This window comes from Solanum dulcamara, chromosome 3 (assembly GCF_947179165.1).
Source record: "Solanum dulcamara chromosome 3, daSolDulc1.2, whole genome shotgun sequence".
Taxonomy (NCBI): Eukaryota; Viridiplantae; Streptophyta; class Magnoliopsida; order Solanales; family Solanaceae; genus Solanum; species Solanum dulcamara.
In genome coordinates, this window is record NC_077239.1 from 79,320,448 (window position 1) to 79,345,874 (window position 25,427).

Sequence of the window (25,427 nt, forward strand, 5' to 3'; positions counted from 1 at the left end):
TCAAACTTCTTTTCTAATAGTTGGAAAAGATCACCTACAATATTGAATCAATTAAATAAAACGGTAAAAAGTTATTTGCATAAAATATTTATATCAAATTAATATATATATGTTCGGTGTAATAAAATAATAAATAAATTTAATAAAATAATAAATAAATAAATTTAATATGCATAAAATTATGGAACAAATCGAATCAAAAAAAATATTATACAATTTTAATTTATATTTATGCATTTTTACGACTTGAACGCTTTTAAGTTTTGCACGAGGGATGAATTAGAGTTCTAGAAATATTGTGGAATTAGAATAATATTATTTAATAATGGAAGATTTATTGAGTCATCCTCCATTAATTAAAATGATCTTTTAACTTGAACCCACAATAGAACATTCTATTACTAGTTGCTGAATTCCAAGACCGCAGTAAAGCACTTTCAACAGTCTAATTTCTTGGCTGGAATCAAAAAAAAATAAAAAATAATAATTAAGTAGGTACACAGGAAACAACATCAATCATTCAATTTTTGTAATCACCCAATATCACACGGGAAAAATTTGTTCATTTTCATTATTCGAACCTTAATTCCCTCTAATGGAGGGAGGAGGAATTTCGACTACTTCACCATATAATTTACTCTAGAGGCCCAGATGTCTTCGAGCTTTAGCATTTTGGATCTTGTTATAAAATTTTATTTTTCTAGTTAGAATGGATTATTCATACGTCCTATCCAATCAATAATAAATAATTGTTTATGACTAACTCGCTTTTCACTCGGGTAGATCTGTTGTAGAAAAACAATTATACTTAAACTGAGAATTACAGCCAAAGTTTGTTAAAGCGTCTGTCACTTTATCGTCTTCTTTAAATGTATAGATGATTTTGAAACTGTCAGGCAATAATTTGGATGAAATTAAGCTTTACCATAAGTTTAGATATGGATAATTTTAAGGACTTCTTTATTTTCATTGAAGCAATCAATAATAATTTTGGAGTCAAAATCATTGAACTAGTTGCTTGAGAAGGGAAATTTCAACTAAGAAATAAGAAGAATTGCTTGAATAAGGTAATTGCTTCTTTTTTCCAGTATACCGTTCTGCGAGCACTGTGAATGAATATAAATCTTTATGAATATGAAGAGGAAAGTAAAATCGTTGATCAGTTTTATCGTGAGTGATTGTACGTATATGGTGAAGACTCAAGAGTTAAATTACCAAGTGAGACATTTGATTCACGAATCAAAAATCTGTTTTCATAATAAGTTCCTTAATTTGACACGATCTCTCATATATAAATGAATACCTACTCAATTTGTTCTTATTGTGTGGGAGCATCAACTAATAGGTATGGGGTGGGTCCCTAAAACTTTATTCCCCTTGGGAGTATGTGTTTCAATTATCAAGTTACTTTGTGGATTACGGGTCTAAAACGAATAAATTTAGTTAATTGTAACAATACTTGTATGTCACGGTCCGAATCCAGGTGTGATGACACTCATCTCAATCCATCGAGATAAGTCAGCCTAAAACTCAACGGAAAGTAAATGAGAAAGTAATTGAGATAAAGCAAGATTTAACTTAGTCAAAAACAAATAAATAATCTCAAAATCCCCAAGACTGGTTGTCACGTATACAAGCCACTAATACATTATCGAAGTACGAAAGAAAATACAGTCTCAATGTCTTTGTCTCTAGAATAGGACTAAAACATATTAAAAGAGTAAGAGGTGTCCGCTAGATGGATGTAACAGCTACCTCAACACTCGAAATGATAACCTCGGATATGGTGGAAACACTAGGAGATCAAGCAAATCCGGGCTCACAACCTACACAAGTGTAGAATCAAGGGGTGAGTACCAAACAACACGGTACTCAGCAAGTGGACAACTAAAACTAAGCAAAGCTCAATAGATACAAGTACTCCTATCCTCCCAACCGACCCTCCTTAACTACAACCTGCATAAAATCATCCCAATCCTACACTCGTACAATAATAACAGTAATACAATCCACGAATACTCATCAATAGTCTTATCAATGAATCATATCAAGTCAAGTTCAGCATATACAGAGCAATAAAGGGGTAAACACAAATTCACAAATATCAACAAAATGCGATGCAATACAATAAGATGATGCATGTCTGTCTTATTGGTACACATCCGCTGAATTACAGTCCAAAACCCATGGGGGACATTTCTGTCCATGTAACCTGCCACGGAGCGTGTGGCCCGTCCCCTCAATATATATATCCTGCCACGGTGCGTGTGGCCTGACCCCTTTATTTCATAATACGTGCCACGGAGCGTGTGGCCCGACCCCTTTGTTTCATAATACCTGCCACGGAGCGTGTGGTCCGACCCCTTTGTTTCATATCATTTTCAGTCTCAACACAATATGTCAGAACCAATGCAATCAATTCATGTTCATATAATTCACGATAATAACATGACAACAACAATAATTTTTCCTATCTCACATTAATATAGTAATTTCGCATGTCCAAAATAAACCCATAATCACAGCATATCAATTCCACCAACATGTCATTAAATCACTATTTTATACCCTTCATCTCCATCTTTAAGGCCAATCATACAGTCAACAACCCAGTCCAATTCTCATTACTCTCCAGTACACATAACATGGAAATACAAGCATCTATAAGCTTAAACTGAGATTTAGAAATTCACTTGCCTTAATTAATCAAGCAATCACTCCAGAACTTGAGTCTTCCCTTTTCGTTGGACCTCCAATTCAATGTAATCTAGTCAAATAAATAACCACAATAAAATTTCGAGACTAAAAACACCCATATTATTATATGTCTAGCCTAAACCCGAAACCTACCCAAATCTATAATCAAGTTCCTAATGTTGATGTCAAATAACATATCAACTCTCATATTTCCAAATTTTAAGCCTAGGGTTAGGTTCTAATTTCCCCAATATCATAAATTTAATGGAATTCATAAAATATAATATACCTAATATTTAATTATATATCTCAATATATCAAAATTCGAGAACTAACTCATTCTATGTCATTGAAGTCAAATCTGAAATTTTCTTGCCGATTATGTTCACTCATGATAAAATAAACTCACATGTCAAATTTCAGCTAAAACAGATCGTTATTCGACCCCCAAATCAAGATTTTATATGAAGAACCCTAGGGTCATATTTTCTTATTTCAGCATTGTTTCTCCACCAATATACCCTAAAAATATGTTCATAATCACATAAAAATTTAATGATAATGATGAGAATAATTACCTTGACGCTTTAGAATGAAAATCCCTATTTTTCTCTTCTCCTTTATTTTTCTTTCCCTCTTTCTTTTCTTTCTTCCTCCGTATTATTTTTTTCTTTTCCTGTTTAGGCATTCAACCTTCTCACGCCACCGCTGCTCTATTTTTCTTGTTACATCTGATGGCATTAAGCCATCAGATTATATATATATATATTAAAAAAAATATTATTTTTTTCTCTTTTCGTATGAAAGGAGAAGGGCTAGTTTTCAAAATGATCTAACGGGTCATTACATTGTATTTACTTGGATTAATTATAATTTGTAGGATTTCTATGATAATCAATCATCCATTCATCTCTAGTGATTAATTTCAACTTTCAAGTGCACTACACACGTTCAACACTTTTGAACTACAATTTTCCTTTGACTTAAGTATTTTACCAAAACCCCCTTTTAGTTGTTACAATCATGGAAGGTAAAAAGAAAATAATATATTAAATTTCACGCTAACAATAATTCTTTTTCACTTAATATATATTATTATAATATCTTACACAGAGAAAAAGATTATACTATATTAATCATAATAATATCTGACAGAAGTTGGCCTCTCAAAGATAATTAGATAAAATCTTAATTTCCACTACGTTGCTGCAATTTTATAACTCTTGATTATATTTCATAAGCCTTAATTAGTTAACCAATTGTGACTTAAGTCAAATTAATTAATTGTCTTTCGGCTTGACCTTTACCTGTCATTAATTAGTGATTAAATTAATTAATTAAAAAGTTTACAGGAACCTGGCTAACCATACATGCTTTAAGCCATACTATCAAAATGTTCTTTCTAGAATGAATTAAGTCATTATTGAGAAGATATTAAATTAATGTTAAAGTAGTAAGCATGCAACATAAAGTGAAAGACTTTGGATTCAGTTGAGTGTCGATATGAAAAATTAAAACATATTTTTTAGATACATAATTATGTTCTGTTGAGACTTGTAATCTCTCACGTACAAACTTGGTTCCTTTTCACTAGTCAAACACATGAAAATATATTTTGCTTTTTGAATGACGATCGTAGTGAATATATAAATCGAGGATCTGTGCAAAATTGTATGAGCACCTCATCTAAATATTTAAGCTAGCTCTTTCAGTGAGCACATATTAAATTTAGTTGCTTAATTATATAGTAATATTTATCACGTGGAGAGCATACCTTATTTTGGGACTTGATTCTTTTTCACTAGTCAAATTACGTGTGTGACTATTCTCTACTTTTTGGTGGTGTTGAAATTTTGTCTATTTCGATACCATATTGAATTTTGCATTCATTTTAACTAAAAGTTTTATCTAATAGTATTTTGACAACAATTTTCTAAATTATGTTTAGTTATTTGTTATTGTAAAAAATGAAAATATAATGCATCTTAATGGTTTGAGTTTGTGTTGGTGTGCATGTCAAAAAAGTTCAGAAAAGTCGATATAAAATTTAAATCTAAAAGTACATAATTTGATGCTCGTAATCCGAATCTCATCATATTTAATTTACGGAAGGGACGTATGGGAGTTCGTCGCCAGTCCACTCAACTCTGATATCCGAATCTTCTTTTGTTTGAAGTTTATTGGATATGAATGAATCCGAACAGACATACTCGTCGGGTGTTAAAATAATATTGTTAGAAAAATATTTATATATGATCTAAGTCAGAGGCGAATTTGAAATTTTAAGTGTATAAATTATGGATCATTAAAAATATAGAGAGAGTTCTAGATATTTTATATATGATTGTTAACTAAATTTTTAAACATAAATACAAAATTTAAATTGAAGTTACTGAGTTCTATCAAATTCAGAACTTTAACTATAAATTCGTCCTAATCTAGGCAAAAACAATGGGGATGGGCAGGGGCGGACCCAAGGCAAGTTCAAGGGGTTCATTCGTTAAAAAAATTACACTGTATATATAAGATAAAAATTTTAATTTATGTGTATATATTTAACATTGAACCCCTTTAGCATAAGCCAAAGGATTAGTTCAGTGGCAAATGGAGTTCAATATTTTGTCTTAGCTTGTCTCAGCTCGCGGGTTTGAATCCGAATAAGCACATTTTTTTTTCCTGATTAGCGTGTTTAATTTTTTTAACCCCTTCATAAAATTCCTGTATCCGCCACTGGGAATGGAGTGGGTGGAGATGAAGAGGAGACAATCAATATGATTTCACAGATATGCTTCCTCAAGTGCAAACATGATTTTTGATTTTTAAAAATTACATTAAAATATTACTTTCTTTGTCTCAATTTATGTGACACTGTTTCTTTCTCAAAATTCAAATTATATATGAATTTGACCAGTATGCCAAAATGTATGTTTCATCATATTGACATGTGAGAAGAATTACAACTTAAAATATGGTCTTTTAATTTTAAAATATTGAACTAATTTAATCTAATCTAATTTAACTTTTAAAAATTAATTAAATTAACTCTGCAAAAATAAAAAGAAAAATGCCACGTATATTAGGACGGTTTGGAGCTAAGTTTAAATAAAACCCAGTGAACTAAGTTTTTATTATGCATGGATACAAGAAAAAGTTAGAACCACATTAAATTTATTTTATATAGCCTTCTTGAGTATTATTGCAAGATGTTATTTTCATGATTTAAATTTGTGATCTCTTATACATGTACACATTGATGTGAAAGTATATTTGATCTTCTTATATGATCATGGCCGCTTAATTAGGCAATTCTCCCCAAATGCAAATACAAGATATAAAAAAAATAAAAAATAAAAACAATTTAACATCTGTTATATATATCTAAAGAAATTATTTCAACCTAATATTTACAATGTAATTTTTTATTAAATAAAGTTTGAATAAACCTCGTTGCTCCTATTTGGCTTCACCCTTGCCTACCCCTAGGCCCTGACTAATATGAAATACAATTAGATGATGATATACTAGAATTAGAATACACTAATATAAAACTCTCAAGATCCACATTTTCTATCATTACAATACGAATTAGATAACTCTTATCATTACGTCAAAGCTTCTTGTAATTATATTTAAATATTATATCTCGTTATAAAAGGTGAAATATATGTGTTTATTTTGGATGTGCAACATGCAATGAATGAAACAATACAATAATTAAGAATATGTGAAAAGTAATGCCGTCCAAATCCAAGAAGTTAGGCATAAAAGGATTTATGTCATATTTTTGGAATCAATACTTGTCACAGTAAATGAAACTAGCTAGCTAGGTTGGTCGTGTTGTCTTGCACTAAGGAATTCAAATGATTCATCCACATTCCACAACATAAAAAAAACTTTTTCAAGCAATGATTATCTATAGTTACTAATTTACCTCAATTATGTACTTTCGCGCTTTCATTTTTACTTATAGAAAACGGAAATTAATTTGACTAAATTTTAAAACTGAATATTGAATTAGATTAATTCAAAATCGTAAATTTAGGTATTTGAAATCTATACAGAAAATATTTATAAGTTGTCATCCTTTTTATATTAATATGATGGAAAAATACGGCTTAAAATATTGATCAAAGTACGATCATACAACAAAACATTACAAGTAAAAGTAATCGAAGGAAATAACACTCTAACTTCAAATCTCATTTTACCCTTGATATAGCCGCACAAATCGTTATGATTTTTTTAGACTATAATTTTTTTTTAAAAACAATTTATTTTTATAACTTTGTGTTTAGTCAAATATTATTTTACATAAATTGAATATGAGAAAGTAATATATATTATGAAATTTATAAATATTTAATAATAAACTTAGTTAGTACTTATTATTTTAATATTAATCTAAAGTTGATGAAGAATTTAAGAATTCATGACTTCAAATTCTCAATCCCCCTCTCCCAATAAATTATAATTATTCTTAATGGATAGAATATTTAAAGGCATCTTTTTCTACCCTTTTTGTTGTGTTTTTAGGTTTTTTGCATTTGTTATCTATCCTATCCTGATATTATAATATCTTTTGGTGAATTACTAGTGATTCAAACGGACTGTCAAATGTGAAGTTTGAATCTGGTCAGCGGTCAACAACCTAGTCAACCATTAAAATTTCATCCAATTGCCCCCCACCCCACACCCCACACACAAAAAAATAAAATAAATAAAATATATATATATATATATATATACACACTCCAACACCCTGGCCAACTCATTGTTTAGATATGGAGGAGGAAAAACAAAAAGAAAAAAGATAAAAAGAGGGACTCATTCATAAGGACGCATTACGACATAAATTTAAATCAATAAAAATTTCAAAACATCTATTGAATACTAATAGAGAATGATAAATAAAAGAAGTTTCATGCCAAAATAAAAATGTAATTGTCTGAAAAAATATATACGCACTCGATATTTGACCAAATTAATGTCTTGTGTTTTGCATATGAATTTTTATCCCGTAATCTAACGTTAAATGATATGTCTATTACTTAGGTTATTTAGTTTTATTTAAATATCATAGTCAAGTTATATTCAATATATAGCTCATGTATAAGTAATATAAATAAAACATGATTATATTTATTATAAATTACTGTATATATTTAAAATTGTCCCAATAAAATATAGACAAGGAATAAAATCCAAAGTTATGAAGCCCAATTCTTTAGAACGTTTTAACCACGGATAAAATCCTACAATGTCTATAGTCCAATATTCTCTCATTCTTTACCTAGTGAATATCTCATTTACCAAATATTATTCTCCAGAGAAAAAATAAATTAGAATTTAAAATTTATGAATTTTTATAAATCTCACATTAAAATGTGTTCAAGAAAATCTGTTAGAAACAAATTTTAAAGTTACAAAGAAATAAATTACAATCACAAATAATATATGAAAAAACATAATTTTATTGATAAACAATATGGATGCAAATTTATTTATTTCCTTGATTCTTCTTTTTGAATTTTTTCTGTGATTCAAAAGCCTTTAGTAATATATTTTTTAAACGTAGGATGATTTGCACTTGATTTTCATGAAAGAATTTGTGGATCTTCTTAAATATAAAAAAAAATCATGCATATTTTAATCTCATTATGAATATTCCTAAAGTTTATGAAACTTCTGAGATTTTTTCGAAAAAAGACAATATTTGATGTCTTGTGAATATTCAAAAAATTATGGAATATATGATATACCTTTTCAGAAAAATATATTAACCTTTATATAGGCATGAACTTAGATTTAGGATAGACTAGCCTTCAAAAACCCTAACTAAAATTAAATTCGACTTATACAGTACTACAAAATTTTAATATCTACAAATGTCTTACTTTAAGGTTTGTCAGAATATAGACTTTGATGAAATTCAAAGGTGTAACTTTTGAAGTACCAAAACAAATAGAGGTTCTATTTTTGTGATTTTATGGTTTTCAAATTGTGATTTTATGTTTTCAGATTTATAAATTTGATGAAACTCAAAATTGTGATTTTATAGTTTCAAATTTATAAATTTGATGAAACTCAAAATTGTGATTTTATGATTTCAGATTTATAAATTTGATGAAACTCAAAGACGAACTTCAAATATTCGAGATTTCATCTTTGGGATTTTATGGCTATAAAATTTGATTTGTAAGAGAAAATATGAAGAGGGAAATTTGATCGAATTAGGCGTGCTAATTTATTTGCAACAAAATTTAAAATAATAAAATATAAAAAAAACATGATTTTATTGATACTTCTGAAATTTCTTTGAGAAAAAGAATTATTTGATTCCCCGAAGTTTATGAGACTTCTAAAATTTCTTGAAAAAATGTTTAATGTTTTTGTGATCTCTCGGTGAAATACCCAAAAACTTCTGAAATATTTGAGTGAAGTAAATATACCCTTTATATAAGTATAAACTATAAAAGTATGAACAGGTAGAACAGTTTTCAAAAATATTAACTAAAATTAAACTTGACTAGTTTGTTTAGTCCAAAGTGGGCCTTTACCAAGGGATTGTATAGACATGAAAAGAACAATCTTGGAAAAAAGAAAAATTATTTCAAAAAATTATAAAAATTTCAATGCCTGATATATATCAAAAAGATGGACAATCAAACCTATTTCTCGATTCACTCAAAAAGATGAATAGGGTCCAATAGAGATATGTAAAAAGCTTCTTTTCATCCTAATACATTAATTCAATAATCCGAATACATTAATTAGTATTCTAGATACATTAATTCTATTTCATAAATTATCTCTATGTTCAATGTATCATGTTTTATCTGTTGATAAAACAAACCCCAATTAATGTATCCAAATTAATTCTTTAAAATCATGTTTTATCTGTTGATAAAACAAACCCCAATTAATGTATCCAAATTAATTCTTTAAAATCATGTTTTATCTGTTGATAAAACAAACCCCAATTAATGTATCCAAATTAATTCTTTAAATGTTACCTGCTGATACATAAAACCCCAATTAATGTAATCGAATTACTGAATTAATGTAATCAAATTACTGAATTAATGTATCCAAATTACTGAATTAATGTATCCAGATTTAGATTTCCATGTTTTAAAAAAAAAATTGTAAATTGAAAAAGAGTGGAAAAAAATGATAATTAGCCCCCTTTACACTAGGTGAGTTAGGTAAGTTATACCAAAAAAAATTGTATTGAAAAGCCCAAATTTGTTTAGTATAAAATCCTCAGACCCAAAAGTTTTTTACCAAGTCCAACTAGACTTGTTGGCCCAAAACTGTCTTAACGAATGCCTGTTTTAACAGGCAGCAAAGCAAAAACCAACTAGGTAATTTTGTGACTATTATTAAACTTTTAGCCCCTTTTAGAAAAGGGTGACACTCTTGCAAGGAAATAATGTTGACTTCAACTTAAAAACCAAAACCAACTCCACACACCACTGTTCAAAAAATAAAAAGCAAAATAAACTTCCAATAATAAAGACACTGGAACATATACAGTGTTCCCAAATCTAAACACTGTTTTACTTATAACTAAATTACACCGGAACCCTTCTCCACGATTCCGGTCCCTGCTGCGCCACCAGCATGATGTGGTGGCGCACCGACACCGTACTCGTTGTCCCTATAGCCCGGACCATAGGTGCTATTAAATAATCCAGAATGAAGCATAAGGACATAGAGAAGTTCAGTTAGTCCAAGAACTATTATTAATCCTTCAACAACTCTTAGCCTCCATCCTCTCCATCCTCCTATGTTTATTTCCTTACATGCCAAGCTTAAAAAACAAAAAATTGAACGAATTATATTTTCGTTTACGTTCAAACATGATACTATAGTGTACATACTAAATTATTGTCTAGATATTAATTGAAGGTTAATTACCCGAAAGCAAGTGCAGTAACAGCCCACGCAATTAAAGCAGAGGAACCCGCAGCAGCAAGACTGTCATTTCTCCATGCCCTTAGATGATTTGCACCTAAAAGCTTCGATATTATTCCTAATACTGATGATAATATCGCGAATATTAGGAAGAACATCGTCGCTCCATTTCCTCCGAAACCTGAAAATGTTATTAACCGGATTATAATATTTTTGGCCTAGAAATATCGTACGTGAGATTGAAAAAAAAAAAGAAGATTAAATTGATATTGAATATATAAATGTGTTAATTTTTATGAGATTAAAAGAGAAAAGAGTCGTATAAAGTAAGATTATCAAAATACAACAAACACATTCTGCTTAATAATCAAATACAAATGCACAAATTTAAATTTAATTGTTTTCATGAAGATCAAGTCTACATCGACTTAGTTTAAAAAATAATATGCCACTAATGACATTGAATTAGGGGAGAAATTTTAAGAATCATTTAAAAGGAGAATCGAAAGATAAATAGATTTTGTGCTAACAATCTTGATAAATAATTTTTTTATTATTTAATAAAATATAAGTGTCTGTATAAAGTAGAGATATAACATGTAAACATCATAAAATAAATTGATATAACAAGTTACGGCGCTTATGTACGTACACCTTAATTAAAACACGAATATATATACTCTACCGAAAAACCAAAAAAATCGTGTAACAGCAAGATCCATCGCTAATTCTATTTAATATATAATTAACAAGAAATTTATATTAGCTATGAACAAATTAACGATGAAATTTGTAAAAACGACTTACTAGGATGATTGGTTTGTCCATTGATAAACCTGTTGAGACACCAACTAGCAAAACCTAAAACAATAAGATACATTAATAAGTTCAAAAACAACAATGGTCCTGCTAAGCTTCTTCCCACTGCCCTTGCCATTATTTCTTAATTATTTTCTTTCTTCCAACTATTCGATATATTGAAACTTTAGGTATTGTAAGTTTTTTTTTCTCTTCTTTGTGTACGTATTTATCGATCTCTAAGTTTTGAGAGGTGGAATAATTTAATTATATATAAAGAAAGATATATTGAAATACGTGTCAAGATTATTGCTTAGTTTGCTTGAATAATGAACATGTGGATGGACACTTGTCACTTTCTCTATAAATTTTCTTGATTTGCACTTTTGAAGTAAGCAATATAATGTCTATCCATAAATGATAGAAACATAATATTCTTCTCTACCTTTTATTTGTCTTCACTTCTTAAATTTTTTATTTTTTTTTGTATGTATGTGTACACAATGTTTAATGAGTTAAAACTTAAATAAAAATATCTGAAAGTTCAAGTAATTAAAATAACTAAAATTCAGTCAAAAATAAGTAAACTTCACTCATGCAATTTCAGATATTTTATTTGAAGTTTGATATAGTCAAACCTTATTTCAGTTACACAGTATATTTGAAGTATTTGTGTGAACTTTTTAAAAATACATGTTCGTGTTAAATGGCGATGTCTTTTTTGTATAAAGAAAATGGGAGTAAGGGAAAGGTGGGAGATGAAACGAGAATTACAATATGAAGAATATAATCGAACACTTAACAATAAAATAAAAAATTAAATAATCAGTTAAATAAGCTATTAAAATTTCTTACTAAATAATGATATCAAAATAGGCTTCCGATAAATTTTTTATTTGAATTTATTTCAATCGTCTGACTTGAAGCTTTGACTTATGGCATAATTTATGTTATTGAACTTATTTCTTGGGGCATAACTTGAGTCACTGAACTTATGTCTTGAGTCATAACTTGTGTTTTGAGCTTAATTTCTTTTGCCTTTACACATAACTTGTGCCACTGTACTTGTATCTTTTGGCATAACGTGCGTCACTGAACTTATGTCCTGGAGCATACCTTATGTCATTGGCTTATGCATGTGTCATAACTTCAACTATACTTATGTCTCGTGAATTTTCTTTTATCTTGTGATTTTTGTTATTTCGTTGTCAAGCGGACTCTGGATACCTAGAATGCTCCTCTGGGCAATCGTATTGGTTCCAATCAGCATTTCTAACCGGAGTTTTCCTCTGAGCGTGATAATCAATGTTACCATTAATTACCATAGATGTCCAACCACTCTTGGTGCTCTATTTCGACACCTACGAATATTCAACTAAACACTCTATTTTGTGCTCAGAGAAATCCATTTATTGAGGTAGTAAAATATTCTGTTTCAGAATGATCTTTCTTGGTATTAAAGTCTTCAATCTGTGACAAAGTAGCCCAATTGATGATTACCTGAAACTTAGGCAAATCCCTAAAGTCAAAGTAGTCCATGAAAGCATCTATTTTTTTCGTTCAAAAAATTGCGACATTTTGATTATTCTTTCTGTTGCTTAAAATTCTGAAAAGTAAAAATTAAAAACAACGATTTTAAAAGACAATTTATTTATTTATTTTAAAAAAAAACACTCAATTCCAATTACATGAATCAAGTAAAACCCAACTTCATTTGCATTGGACCTTTTAGAGATTTAGTTGTCTACTTCATGACTATATCCAAGGCCCATTTGAATTTCATGCTATTTCAAGACCCAAACATGTCATGATGTCTCAAATGATCTCTATATTTGTTGTTACAACTAAAATTGGGTAAGATTACGTTAGGTGTTGTTGTGTTTTTCCTAGGCACCATCCCTTGGTAAGGTTACATATATCTATCACTGAAAGTTGATAGAGAAAAAAGTGAGTACCAACATTGATGGTGGATGGAGACTCTGGATGTTTGGTCATGATTTCAAATTATGAACTAAAATTATATTGATTAAATCTCATAAACAAAAATATCTCATAATTTATTAAGACTATCAAAACTTTTTCGATTCTTAGAATTTTATCAAATAAGTAAAATCAGAATTCATAAGTAAGGTATCAGAATATACTTTAAGACTTTGCATTAATAAATCACATATTCTATGTTCCTTTAACGAGTAAATGTTTGTGAATATAAATTTTTGAATATACATAATTCTACTAAAATCCACCGGTTCATTAAATCAACAATAATAATAACTAATTATTTTTTGATCTAGGTTATATGATTCCGACAGTCTCTTCATGTTGAGCATGATCTTTATTACAAATTTAAAATTATGAGTCTTTTTTGTAAAATATAAATTTATGAGTCATATTTTAAATTTTAAGAAAATTGAAATCACAAACTTAGATTGATCTCATGCCTTAAGTAGCATCTGAAATTTAAAATCAAATTTTCAAATTGAGTTGAAGTTTTGTTCAAAAATCACAAACAAACATTAATCTTAAATTATCAAAAGTAAACACTTATATAGCCTTCAAATACATTGAGATATTATTAACAATTATATCAAAAAGTCGTTGGATCGATAGAAACCTTTTTTAATAAAAAATTACATCACAAAGTCTCAATTAAATATTTTGTGTGTATGTACATGATGAGAATAATATACAAAGTCAAAAAAGATTTAACGATGAATAAATAGTTTCAAACTACTATTAATGCAAAAATTAAAGATATGAGTGAAACTATTTATATGATTCAATATAAATCAAAAGAGTCAAAAGTGCCAAAAAAATAATAGTAATTTTCCAGAGTTTAGCGCCAAATCTGTAAACGAAATCTAATTGGAGGGGCGACTGAAAAAATTTCCATTATTAAGCAATAATTATTTCCTGCCAAAAGAAGCACAAAATTTGAAGTTCCCGGCTTTTTTAACATTATACATGAAAAGTCGAAAATACCACTGTTATTATTTTCGCAAAATTATTTATAAGCTATGACTAATATTTTAAAAACTAAATAAAACACAAAATGCATAGAGGAAATCATTTTCATAATTTATTACAAATATTATTTTTGTTATATGACATTTTTCATAAGAAATTGATAAAATATATATATTGAGTTATTTTTTTCTATTGATATTATAACTGATTATAGAAGATCATTTCCTCGCTTAACACGCTATGTTGGTATATGTGATTGTTATTATGACTTTGTCAGATTTTTTGATACTTGTGGATGGTGGAAGACAAAAAATTGAGTTGTGGGTCCCATGTGATGGGATCTTTTATCTAATCAATAACAATTTGTCGTGCTTTCATCCGTTTCATTTTATATGATATTATTTTAAATGAAAAATAATATATCTTTAAATAGATATATTTTAAAATATTTGTGATTTTATAGTTCAGATAAGGGCATAAAATGTCTTCGAACTATTGAAAATAATAATAAAAAATATTCTTCATCTATTTATTGAGCCTAAAATGCGTTTTTCTGTTAAACTAAAGGTCAATTTTGGACCTAAAGATGGATGTCAAACGCATTTTAGGCTCAATAAATGAATGAGGGGTATTTTTATACCTTTTCCAATAGTTCAAAAAAAAATCAGAATGAAAAGCGTCCATTGTCTAATGAATAGGACCTTCTATTTATAGTTTATAATCTTTGGTTTAATCATTAAATGTATAAGCTTTACTTTTTAAAAGAGTTGAGGGAAAATGACTAAATGATGTCTATAGTATGAGATAATTTGTAATTGAGTTAGGTGTCGAATCTAATTATTTTTAAAAACAAAAAACAGTTTATCAATAGCTTGAAAAACTCTTATGTCGAAAATCGGTTAAAACAGTCCGTTAATTTATCTCCAAAATCGAAAAACTACATAAAATGTATCTTGGGACAAAAAGAATATCAATTTCTAATCAATTCTACATATAATCAATAAATTAACGTTGTAATAGCAAGAAAAAGGTGAATGAGATATTAGATTCTTACCTTAAGCTAGAGCCTATTAAATCTCTAATATCCGAGTTCCCAAGCTTCAAAAATTGTGAATAAAGTTTCAAGTTCGAAAATGGGGATTTAACTTTCTACTCAAGTGTCTTGTTCTTCGCGATCACGAGATCTAACCCGAATTCAATTTTTTGAGAACGTTAAGTACTTAAACAACCCTACCACAACCTCGAACGAACCATTTCTCCGCGAATGTGATTTAGCCCATCGCGATCACTGTGCATTTCTTCAAGGAATCTTTAATTTGCAATCGTGATAAGAGCCTTGCAAATACGATGAACAAAAGTTTGCACCAGAAGCAACAAAATCAGCAATTGTCGACTTTTCTAAATTCTCTGAATAAACTATTGGGATTAGTTCGAAATCCCGTGAAAACAAACTAAATATGCAACATGACTAAAATTCATTTTCCAAACCCATTTGAATAATCAAATCACCGATCCGAAATCATCTTGAGCAAATATTAATTGAAGTCAACTCTAAGATCCTTAAACTCCACAATTTCAATCAATAACTCAAATCACTTTTGAATGTCTCTAGATTCGAAATAACTTTCCAACTAACTCAAAATTCACCTTTCATATCCATGGATCTCTCGTAATTCCACTTCAAACTTGTTTATCTGTAATATTGACTTTGGTCAAACTTCTAAAACTACAAAACCTCTTTGAAACTCACCCCATCACCTCAAAAATATCACCCATCCACAAATCACAAAATGACATAGAGAAGCTACAAGAAGTATAAAACACAAGGTAAGCCGAACGAGCATACAAAAAAAAATGTGACGGTTGTTACAAAATGAATTTCTGAATTCAATCTGATTTCAAATCATGTTCAAATGAGCCATGTATTTACTATTGTCTTCGTGCATGTGACTTATATGATAATTCAAAATATGTGATTTTAAAATTGCGATGAAATGTGAAGAACTTATAGATAAGCTTGTCTACGATAAATAAAATTAATAAATATATCTCGATTTCAAGCAAGTTAAGGTCAAGTATACAAAACAAAAATATGTCAAGTCTTTATCTGTGAAGTTCTTTCGTTCAGATTATAAAATTTTGTAAGTTTTAAAATTTTAATAGTGCTCGATTAAACTTATAAGCTAGTCAAATTTTTGACTTCTTTACCCATTTAGCAAACATAAAAATACCTACAAACCAAAATAGTCAAAAGTTATAAGTTAGTCAATCCATCTTATAGTTTACATCTTATAAAATATTTTTGGTTTGACCTATTCTTTTACGATATTGTCACTGAGATCTTTTTAATCTTCAAAATATTCTTTTAAAACATGATTTATTATACTTATTTCTCTATTGTGTTTTCATCATTTGATATTTTCTATTTAATTTTTTAAAGTACTTTTTTATATTTTTTTTTGTACATATAGCTTTAATGTCAGTTCATTTATTTTTAACAGAAATTGTGTTTATCAACATATTTTAACGAAACACACTAATAACTTATTATTAATTAAACACTTCTATTTGAACACATATTTATTTATTTATAAAATTAATTTATTATCTCTAAGTGTCATTTTTTTTCCGGTTCTCCATTTGGTATTCAGAGCTCGCATTAGAGTTTCAATTAAATTTGGATCACATACTGTATGATTAGGATCCATTCGGGGATAACGCTACCAACTGAATTTTCTCTATAGCTAGGCTCAAACATCTTTACCAACACGAATTGTGGCAACACTTAATACTTATCAACTACTTTTGATTAGCTAATCAAATGAGCTCTTTCCAGGTAGCGAGTCAAACTATCAAAAACAAATTTAAATACAGTAAAACTTTACCAAATTAATATTAGGTGGGAACATGAAATATTATTATTTTGTAGAGGCATTAATTTAAAGAGTGTTTTGAGATTCAAAGAAGGTTAATTTTGATATACAGGACATGGAGACGAAATTGAAATCTATAAGAAAAAAACATCATTTTTTTTAATGAATCCACTTGTAAAAACATCATTCATGAAAATGATACATACTCAGAGGTCCAAAACTTAGAAGAAATTGTGGATATCATCGAAAAAAAATAATGTTGATGATGAAGTTGAAGATGATACAATACCTTTGGAACCAGTAACACATAAGAAAACACTTATCACATATAGAACTCTTAATGATATAGTTCGAACAGACAATACTAAAACTTTTGCATGCAATAAGAAAATCTAGAGATGAACTTCAACTAGATTAAAATTTTAATAAAATACAATAAAATCATATTTCATTAATTTGTTTTAGATATATTTATACTTTTATAGAATTATTAATTTATAATAGTAATGAGTCCATATATTTATAAAGGGGTCTTCTAAAATATATTATCTTATCGATATGAGTGACTTTTTTCATTGGCTCAAACTAAAACCGAAGAAGATATTAATTATTGAGTGTTAATTTAATGAGGTTTTACTTTACGACGAATAACTAATAAACGGACGGTCCAACATCCAAGGATATAAACTCTAAAAAAAATCCATTAAAAACTAATCGAAGTACTCAATTATTTTTTTAATTAAAATGACTCTGAAAGTGGGAATTTAGAACTTTTGATTTTATTTGTAAAAAAAATAATTAACTTTTGACTCTACACATTTGGCTATGAGATAAACGAGAATTTTAACTTAGGTGAATAGCGTTACTTATATATGTTATTAGTAGAATATGACAATCAGGTGAACTCGAAGTATTTTCACCCTTCTTTTTGTTAAAAAAAATTACAAGAAATTTAATATTCCCAGCTTTTAGAACTTATGGTCAGCAGGAACGTTTAGCTTATTGTGGTGTTTGACTATCAACTTAAAATGTTAAATTTAAGTCATAAGTTTTTAAAGTCACCAAAAAATGAAAAGTTGAAAATCCTAAAAAAAAAATTGAGGGCTTAAAGCCATTTTCTTTGACCATAAAAATTACTTTTATATCCCTTATATTTTATTTTAATTTCTAAAGTACCCTCTTTAGCCCTAAAATTCACATTTGCCAAACACATCAACAACTTATTTTCAGTATAAGCATTTTTATCCAAACACTCAACTGTTTATTTATAAAAATAACTTTCAGCACTTAAAAATTCTAAAAGCACGTCATACATAAAAGTTACTTTTTTTAAGTCCATCCAAATGAGCTCTATATAGAAAAAGTCAAAATTACCACTCGTCACAAATTGTTTTCCCATAATAGCCACTTGTCCTATAAATTAGATTTTGTTGAAAGAAAAAACTAAACTCTTTTTGTAAAGTAAAAGGACTAATGCAACATATTTCAGAAGTATTTTATAATATGTAAATAAAATATTTTATATATTTATTGATTTAATGTAAACTTAAAAATATGTGTGATTGACCAATTCTTTGTGATATGTGCATTATGGAGGACAATAAGTTGAGGTAATGGGTCCCATATAATGGTACCTTCTACCTAAACAACAACCATAGAGCATTGGAATATTTTTCTTTAAGCTATTTTATTTTCATTTTATATGATATTAATATTATATAAGTTATTGATATTATTATTTTTCTTATAGTTATTCCATTTCTTGTAATTATAAAAATTTATGATTTATAATATTTTGTGCAACTTTTGTCCAAAAGCTATCACTTAGGAAATATTTTTTATATGTCTATTGTATACATCAAATAACTTAAATATATTATTTCATTCATTTTATATTAAGTGAATTTGTGAAACAATACACATATATTAAGAAAAATATTTAAAGACATAATTTGAATCATACTTTTTATTATTGACCTTTATAAAATCATAAATATAACTTTGCAATTAATGTGATTTATCTCCTAGAAAATATAAAACGTTAATAAATGAAAGGGCAAATATGGAAAAAGTTTCAAACATTTATCTTAAACGTTGAACAATTCAATTATTTTAAACAGTAAATTTTTTTAAAAAAATTCACTTAATATGAAATGAATGGAGTATTATTAATGGCGAATTAAAATAAAAAAATATATTAATTATAATGTTAAGTAATAAATATATATAAATGAAATATTTCATGTATTTATTGATTTAATGTTAATGTTCAAAAAAGTAATTACTTACTTTTAAGACTTTGACAAATGCATTGGGATTTGTGCATTGTGGGTCCCATATAATGGTGTCTTTTACCTAAACAACCATCATGGGGCATAGGATTCTTTTTTTTTTTTAAGTTCCATCCGTTTCATTTTATATGATGATAATATTAATTTATAAATAAAAAGTTAATAGATAAGAACGTGAAGATAATAAATTGTTCTTAAAGTCAAAATATGTAAATGACTTTTTTGAATTTTTGAATAACTTTAAGATGCAACTTATATATCTTTTCTTATATTTCATATTTATTTTTTATTTGAAAGAAGTTATTATTTATAATATTTTGTATAATTTTTAAATATATAAATTTTATCTCAAGAGTGAAAAAAAAGAAATTGATGATTGAATTCCCATTAAATTTTTTTAGAAGTGTTGTCCTTGAAATAACATGCAACTATTCTTTTTCAGATTTTATTATTACATTTTCAATTTTGCAATTGCATACTTTGAATTTTACAGAATTAATTTCTATTATATAAAAAACGAGAAAAAGTTAAAAAATAAAATTTAAAATTTCAATTCATGATTATTTGTACAAAGACACTATGATAATATTTGAAATGTGACCTTTTTAACTCATGACAAGCACCAAATGAATGGCACATATTTTTATGTGTGGAACCTACAAATAAGTATTTGTCAAGTGTGAATGATATATCACTCTTCATAAAATACTTTCTCTAAATAAATAAATTATTTAAAATTAAAAAATAAAACTTTTCTAATAAGTAGAAAACATAATTTTCATATTCAAAGGTCAGAATATATGGTTATTAAAGGAAAAAACAGGTCCCTCTTAAATAATTTTAACAAATAAAAACAAATAGAAACAAATGAGAGTTGGGTTGTTCTAGAACAATGGAGGTAGAGGCGAAATTAATATTTAAAGTTAATGAGCTCAGAATAAATAAAATTTATTATATATTTTCATTTTATGAAATATTATTTGTGTATGTATAAGTAATTCAAGTCGAAAATATTGCGTCCCTCTTATAAATTTTCAAAGAAAAAATAGAAACGAATGAGAGAGAGAGAGCGAACATATAAGGTAGATGCGAATTTAATATTTGTAGTCAATGCATTTCAGGATAAATGGAAGTTATTATATCTTTATATTATTAAATTTTATTTGCATAAGTATATATAATTAAGTCGAAAGTATTGAGTTCAGATGAACCTGTTAAATCCGTTTTAAATGAAGGAAGGAGAAAGAAGAAAAAAGGGAGTTAAACCATATTTGGCTATTTTTCATTTATTTAGATCTTTAACAACTACAACAACAACAACAACCCAGTGAAATTCCACATCGTGGGGTCTGGGGAGGGTAGAGTGTACGCAGACCTGACTCCTACCAATGTAGGACGGCTGTTTCCGAAAGACCCTCAGCTCAATAAAAGCATAGAAAAAGGTCAGACAAGAATATTAGAGTAAATAAGTAAATGACGAAAATGGACCAAACAATAGTATAATCAAAGCACAAAAAATAGTAGATATTATTATTCGATAATAACATAAATACCATAAATAACATACATCAGAGTACAAGAAATCATAGTGCGTTAATACGCCTACGAATAAGGGAGAATAAAACCACTATGTACTAGCCTTCTACCCTAATGTGTGTCCTCCAAACCCTCCTATCTAGGGTCATGTCCTCGGTAAGACGTAAATGCTCCATGTCCTGTCTGATCACCTCTCCCCAATATTTCTTCGGCCTACCCCTACCTCTTCTGAAACCATCCATGGCCAGCCCCTCACATCTCCGCACTGGTGCATCTGGGACTCTCCTCTTCACATGTCCAAACCATCTCAGTCGCGTTTCCCGCATCTTGTCTTCCACCGAGGCCATTCCTACCTTTTCTCGAATAGCCTCATTTATAATCTTATCACTCCTGGTATGCCTACACATCCATCTCAACATTCTCATCTCGGCAACCTTCATCTTTTGCACGTGGGAGACCTTAACTGGCCAACACTCCGCCTCATATAACATAACTGGTCTAACGACCAATTTGTAGAACTTGCCCTTAAGTTGTGGTGGCACCTTCTTGTCACATAACACACCGGAGGCGAGCCTCCATTTCATCCATCCTGCCCCAATACGGTGTGTGACATCCTCGTCGATCTCTCCGCTGTCTTGCATGATAGAACCAAGGTACTTAAAACTACTTCTTTTTCGGATGGCTGGTCCCCGAGCCTAACTTCCGCGCCAACCTCTTGAGGTATCTCACTGAACTTGCACTCTAGGTACTCTGTCTTGGTCCTACTCAACTTAAACCCCTTCGACTCCAAGGTGCGTCTCCAATCTTCCAGCTTAGCGTTAACTCCGCTACGAGTCTCATCGATGAGGACTATATCGTCCGCAAAAAGCATACACCATGGTACCTCACCTTGAATTTGTCGCGTCAATCCATCCATCACCAAGGCAAGTAGGAACGGGCTAAGAGTTGATCCTTGATGCAACCCCATCAAAACTGGAAAGTGTTCTGAGTCCCCTCCTACTGTCCTTACTCTGGTTTTGGCACCCTCGTACATGTCCTTGATCACCCTTATGTACGCTACAAGTACACCTTTAGCCTCCAAACATCTCCATAGTATCTCTCGTGGGACTTTATCGTAAGCCTTTTCCAAGTCGATGAACACCATATGCAAGTCTCTCTTCCTCTCCCTATATTGCTCCATTAGTCTCCTCATAAGGTGGATGACTTCTGTAGTTGAGCGTCCCGGCATAAATCCGAACTGGTTCTCTGAAATAGACACGCCTCTCCTCACCCTCATCTCTACCACTCTTTCCCACACTTTCATAGTGTGGCTTAGAAGCTTAATACCTCTATAGTTGTCACAACTCTGGCTATCCCCTTTATTTTTGTAAAGCGGGATCATGATGCTCGATCTCCATTCTACGGGCATCGTTGCCGTCGTAAAGATGACATTAAATAACCTAGTCAGCCATTTCAAACCTACCGAGCCCGCACTCTTCCAAAATTCTCCAGGATCTCGTCAGGTCCGGTCGCTCTTCCCCAGCGCATCCTACGAACAGCATCCTTAACCTCATCGACCGTAATATTCCTACAACCCCCAAAATTGTGACTCCTTCCTGTATGTTCCAAATTTCCCAACACAATTTCTCTGTCTCCTTTGTCATTCAAAAGTTTATAGAAGTATGACTGCCATCTTTGTTTGATAAGGGTCTCCTCTACCAATACTTTTCCATCTTCGTCTTTAATGCACTTCACTTGATCCACATCGCGTGCCCTTTTCTCCCGGGCCCTGGCTAGCCTGAATAATTTTCTGTCCCCACCTTTCTCTCCCAGTTCAGCATAGAGACGTTCAAAAGCTGCCATTTTTGCCGTTGCAACCGCCGACTTCGCCTCATTCCTCGCTATCTTATACAGTTCTCCATTCGTCCACTTTTCCACCTCATCCTTGCTCTCCATCAACTTAGCATACGCCACCTTCTTTGCTTCCACTTTCCCTTGCACTTCTCCATTCCACCACGAGTCCCCTCGATGCCGACTATGACTACCTGTCGAGACTCCTAGCACTTCCTTTGCTACAACCCTAATATAACTAGCCGTCCTATCCCACATATCGTTCGCATCCCCACTACTATCCCATGCCCCCATATCCTTTAATTTCTCTCCCATCTCAAGGGCACTAACCGTTGTCAAACTCCCCCATCTGATCCTAGGTCGTTCTTCCCCGACCCTCCTCGTTCTTGTCATCTTTATCCCTAAATCCATCACTAAGAGCTTATATCGGGTTGTAAGGTTGTCGATCGGGATGACCTTACAGTCTTTGCACAAACCCTTATCATCTTTTCTGAGGAGTAAAAAATCTATCTGAGTTTTAGCCACTGAACTACGGAAGGTTACCAAGTGGTCCTCCTTCTTTGGGAAACTCGAGTTGGCTATCACCAATCCGAAAGCTCTTGCAAAATCCAACAGTGCGGTTCCTCCTCCATTTCTGTCCCCGAAGCCAAAGCCCCCATGCACATCATCATACCCTCCCGAAATAGATCCGATGTGCCCATTGAAATCCCCTCCCACGACAAGCTTCTCAGTAGGTGGTATGCCTCCCACTAACTCGTCCAACTCCTCCCAAAAACGCCTCTTATCCTCCTCGCATAAGCTTGCTTGCGGCGCATAAGCACTAATAACGTTCAATGTTATCCCTTCAACGACCATTTTAATCGACATCATCCTATCATTGACTCTCCTAACCTCCACCACCTGATCCCTTAAATCACTATCTAATAAAATGCCTACCCCATTTCTATACTTCGATTTACCAGAAAACCAAAGCTTATACCCGTCTACCTCCTTAGCTCTAGAGCCGACCCATTTTGTCTCCTGGACACAGGCTATATTAATCTTCCTCTTCTTTAGAATCTTAACCAGTTCTATGGATTTACCCGTTAACGTCCCAATGTTCCAAGAACCTATTCTCAGTCTAGACGCTCCTTTAACAACTATTATTAAAAAATTATGAATTTTCTCATTGGAACACCGTCAATAATTTTCAGATTTTTAATAATAATTTGTCAAGAACATTTTTCGATGAATATATTTCTCACATTTTTTAAACAAGTGAAGAAAGTATTATTTCTCAATAAAAAATCTATATGAATAAATTATTTTTTTCCATTTATGAAATTCATTGAATATGTTTAATCAAGAATTAAACTAAATTGACTCCAAAGGAAACCATTTCATGTAATTCAATCAATTATAGTCCTTTATGCACCTTTTGAAGTGATCCTGGTTTATTTTGGACTTACTTGTAATGTACTTGTTTGTAGGATCAAGCAAGGACATCAAATAATTATTTTAAAATTTCCACGTATTGTTTGTTTAATAAGTTATGTTTACTATACATGGTGGTAAAACTCTTAATTCAAACCACAAAAGCATCTAAAACATCAATCCTTGTATTTTTTTTAAAATAAAGATTTGTAATTCTGACAAAGTACAAATATTAGATGCAATCCAAAGTACATCAAGATCTATTATAGAATAATTCTCATATTCTTATTATATATTATAAAAATAAATAAAATCCAAGTGGAAAAGTAGAAATCTTTCATGTACTTCCACACACTTTACTTCTATTATTACGTATATAAAAATGGCAGTCCGGTGCACTTATTATTACATATATATAAGCATTAAATTTAAAAGTCCCAAGTCCATTTTGAGTGCTTAAACATTTTCTAGAGGCCGCTTGAATTGACTTATAAATTATTTTTAATTTTTTTGAGTGTTTGACTAGCCAACTTAAAGTCATTTTATGCTTAAAATAAGTCTCAATCAATAGTTGAGTTTATTTGAATGAACTTATTTTAAGCAGTTTATAAATTGAAAATTGCTTATAAGTTAAAAAAAATAAAATTGACCTGCACCTATTTTTTTTTTTAAATTATAAGTAATTTTCAACTTATAAGCTGTTTAAAAATAAGTCAATCCAAATGAAGTATATATTCCATTAACTTTTATATATCCCAACAAAGTCAAACTATGCAAATGACTATTATTATTACTCCCTTTATTTCAATGTGATTGCATTTTGATTGAATACAGAGTTTAGTTTAAAAAAAATCTTGGAAATTTTGTGATCTAAATAAGCTATAGATATTAGTATAACTATAAATTATTTCAATAAAGATAACTTAAATTTAAATTTAGTAATCTGAAATATAAAAATATATATCATTAATTGTTTTTTTCTACAAATTAAAAAGAAAATGAATCATATAAATTGACATTAACGAAATATAATTTTGAATGTTTATAATATTTTATTTGTTTCAATTGATATGTCTTGATTCAAAGTATGAGGATCAAATTAATT

General features: G+C 29.8%; 1 protein-coding gene across 1 annotated transcript; it reads right to left on the bottom strand.

Moving 5' to 3' along the window:
• Positions 1 to 10,075: 10,075 nt before the first annotated feature.
• LOC129881878 (membrane protein PM19L-like) lies at positions 10,076 to 11,637 on the bottom strand. Its single transcript, XM_055955991.1, has 3 exons — positions 11,422 to 11,637; positions 10,618 to 10,795; positions 10,076 to 10,510 (listed from the first exon to the last, which is right to left on the bottom strand). The coding sequence occupies exons 1-3, from the start codon at positions 11,549 to 11,551 to the stop codon at positions 10,267 to 10,269; spliced, it is 552 nt and encodes a 183-aa protein (XP_055811966.1). The 5' UTR covers positions 11,552 to 11,637; the 3' UTR covers positions 10,076 to 10,266.
• Between the last annotated feature and the right edge of the window lie 13,790 nt (positions 11,638 to 25,427).

Excerpts from the sequence above, each read along its gene's own strand:
- LOC129881878 (XM_055955991.1), bottom strand. The coding sequence starts at position 11,551 with ATGGCAAGGGCAGTGGGAAGAAGCTTAGCAGGACCATTGTTGTTTTTG. Across the intron at positions 10,796-11,421 it reads TGGACAAACCAATCATCCTA|GTTTCGGAGGAAATGGAGCG; the intron begins GTAAGTCGTTTT and ends TAACATTTTCAG. Across the intron at positions 10,511-10,617 it reads GTTACTGCACTTGCTTTCGG|CTTGGCATGTAAGGAAATAA; the intron begins GTAATTAACCTT and ends TTGTTTTTTAAG.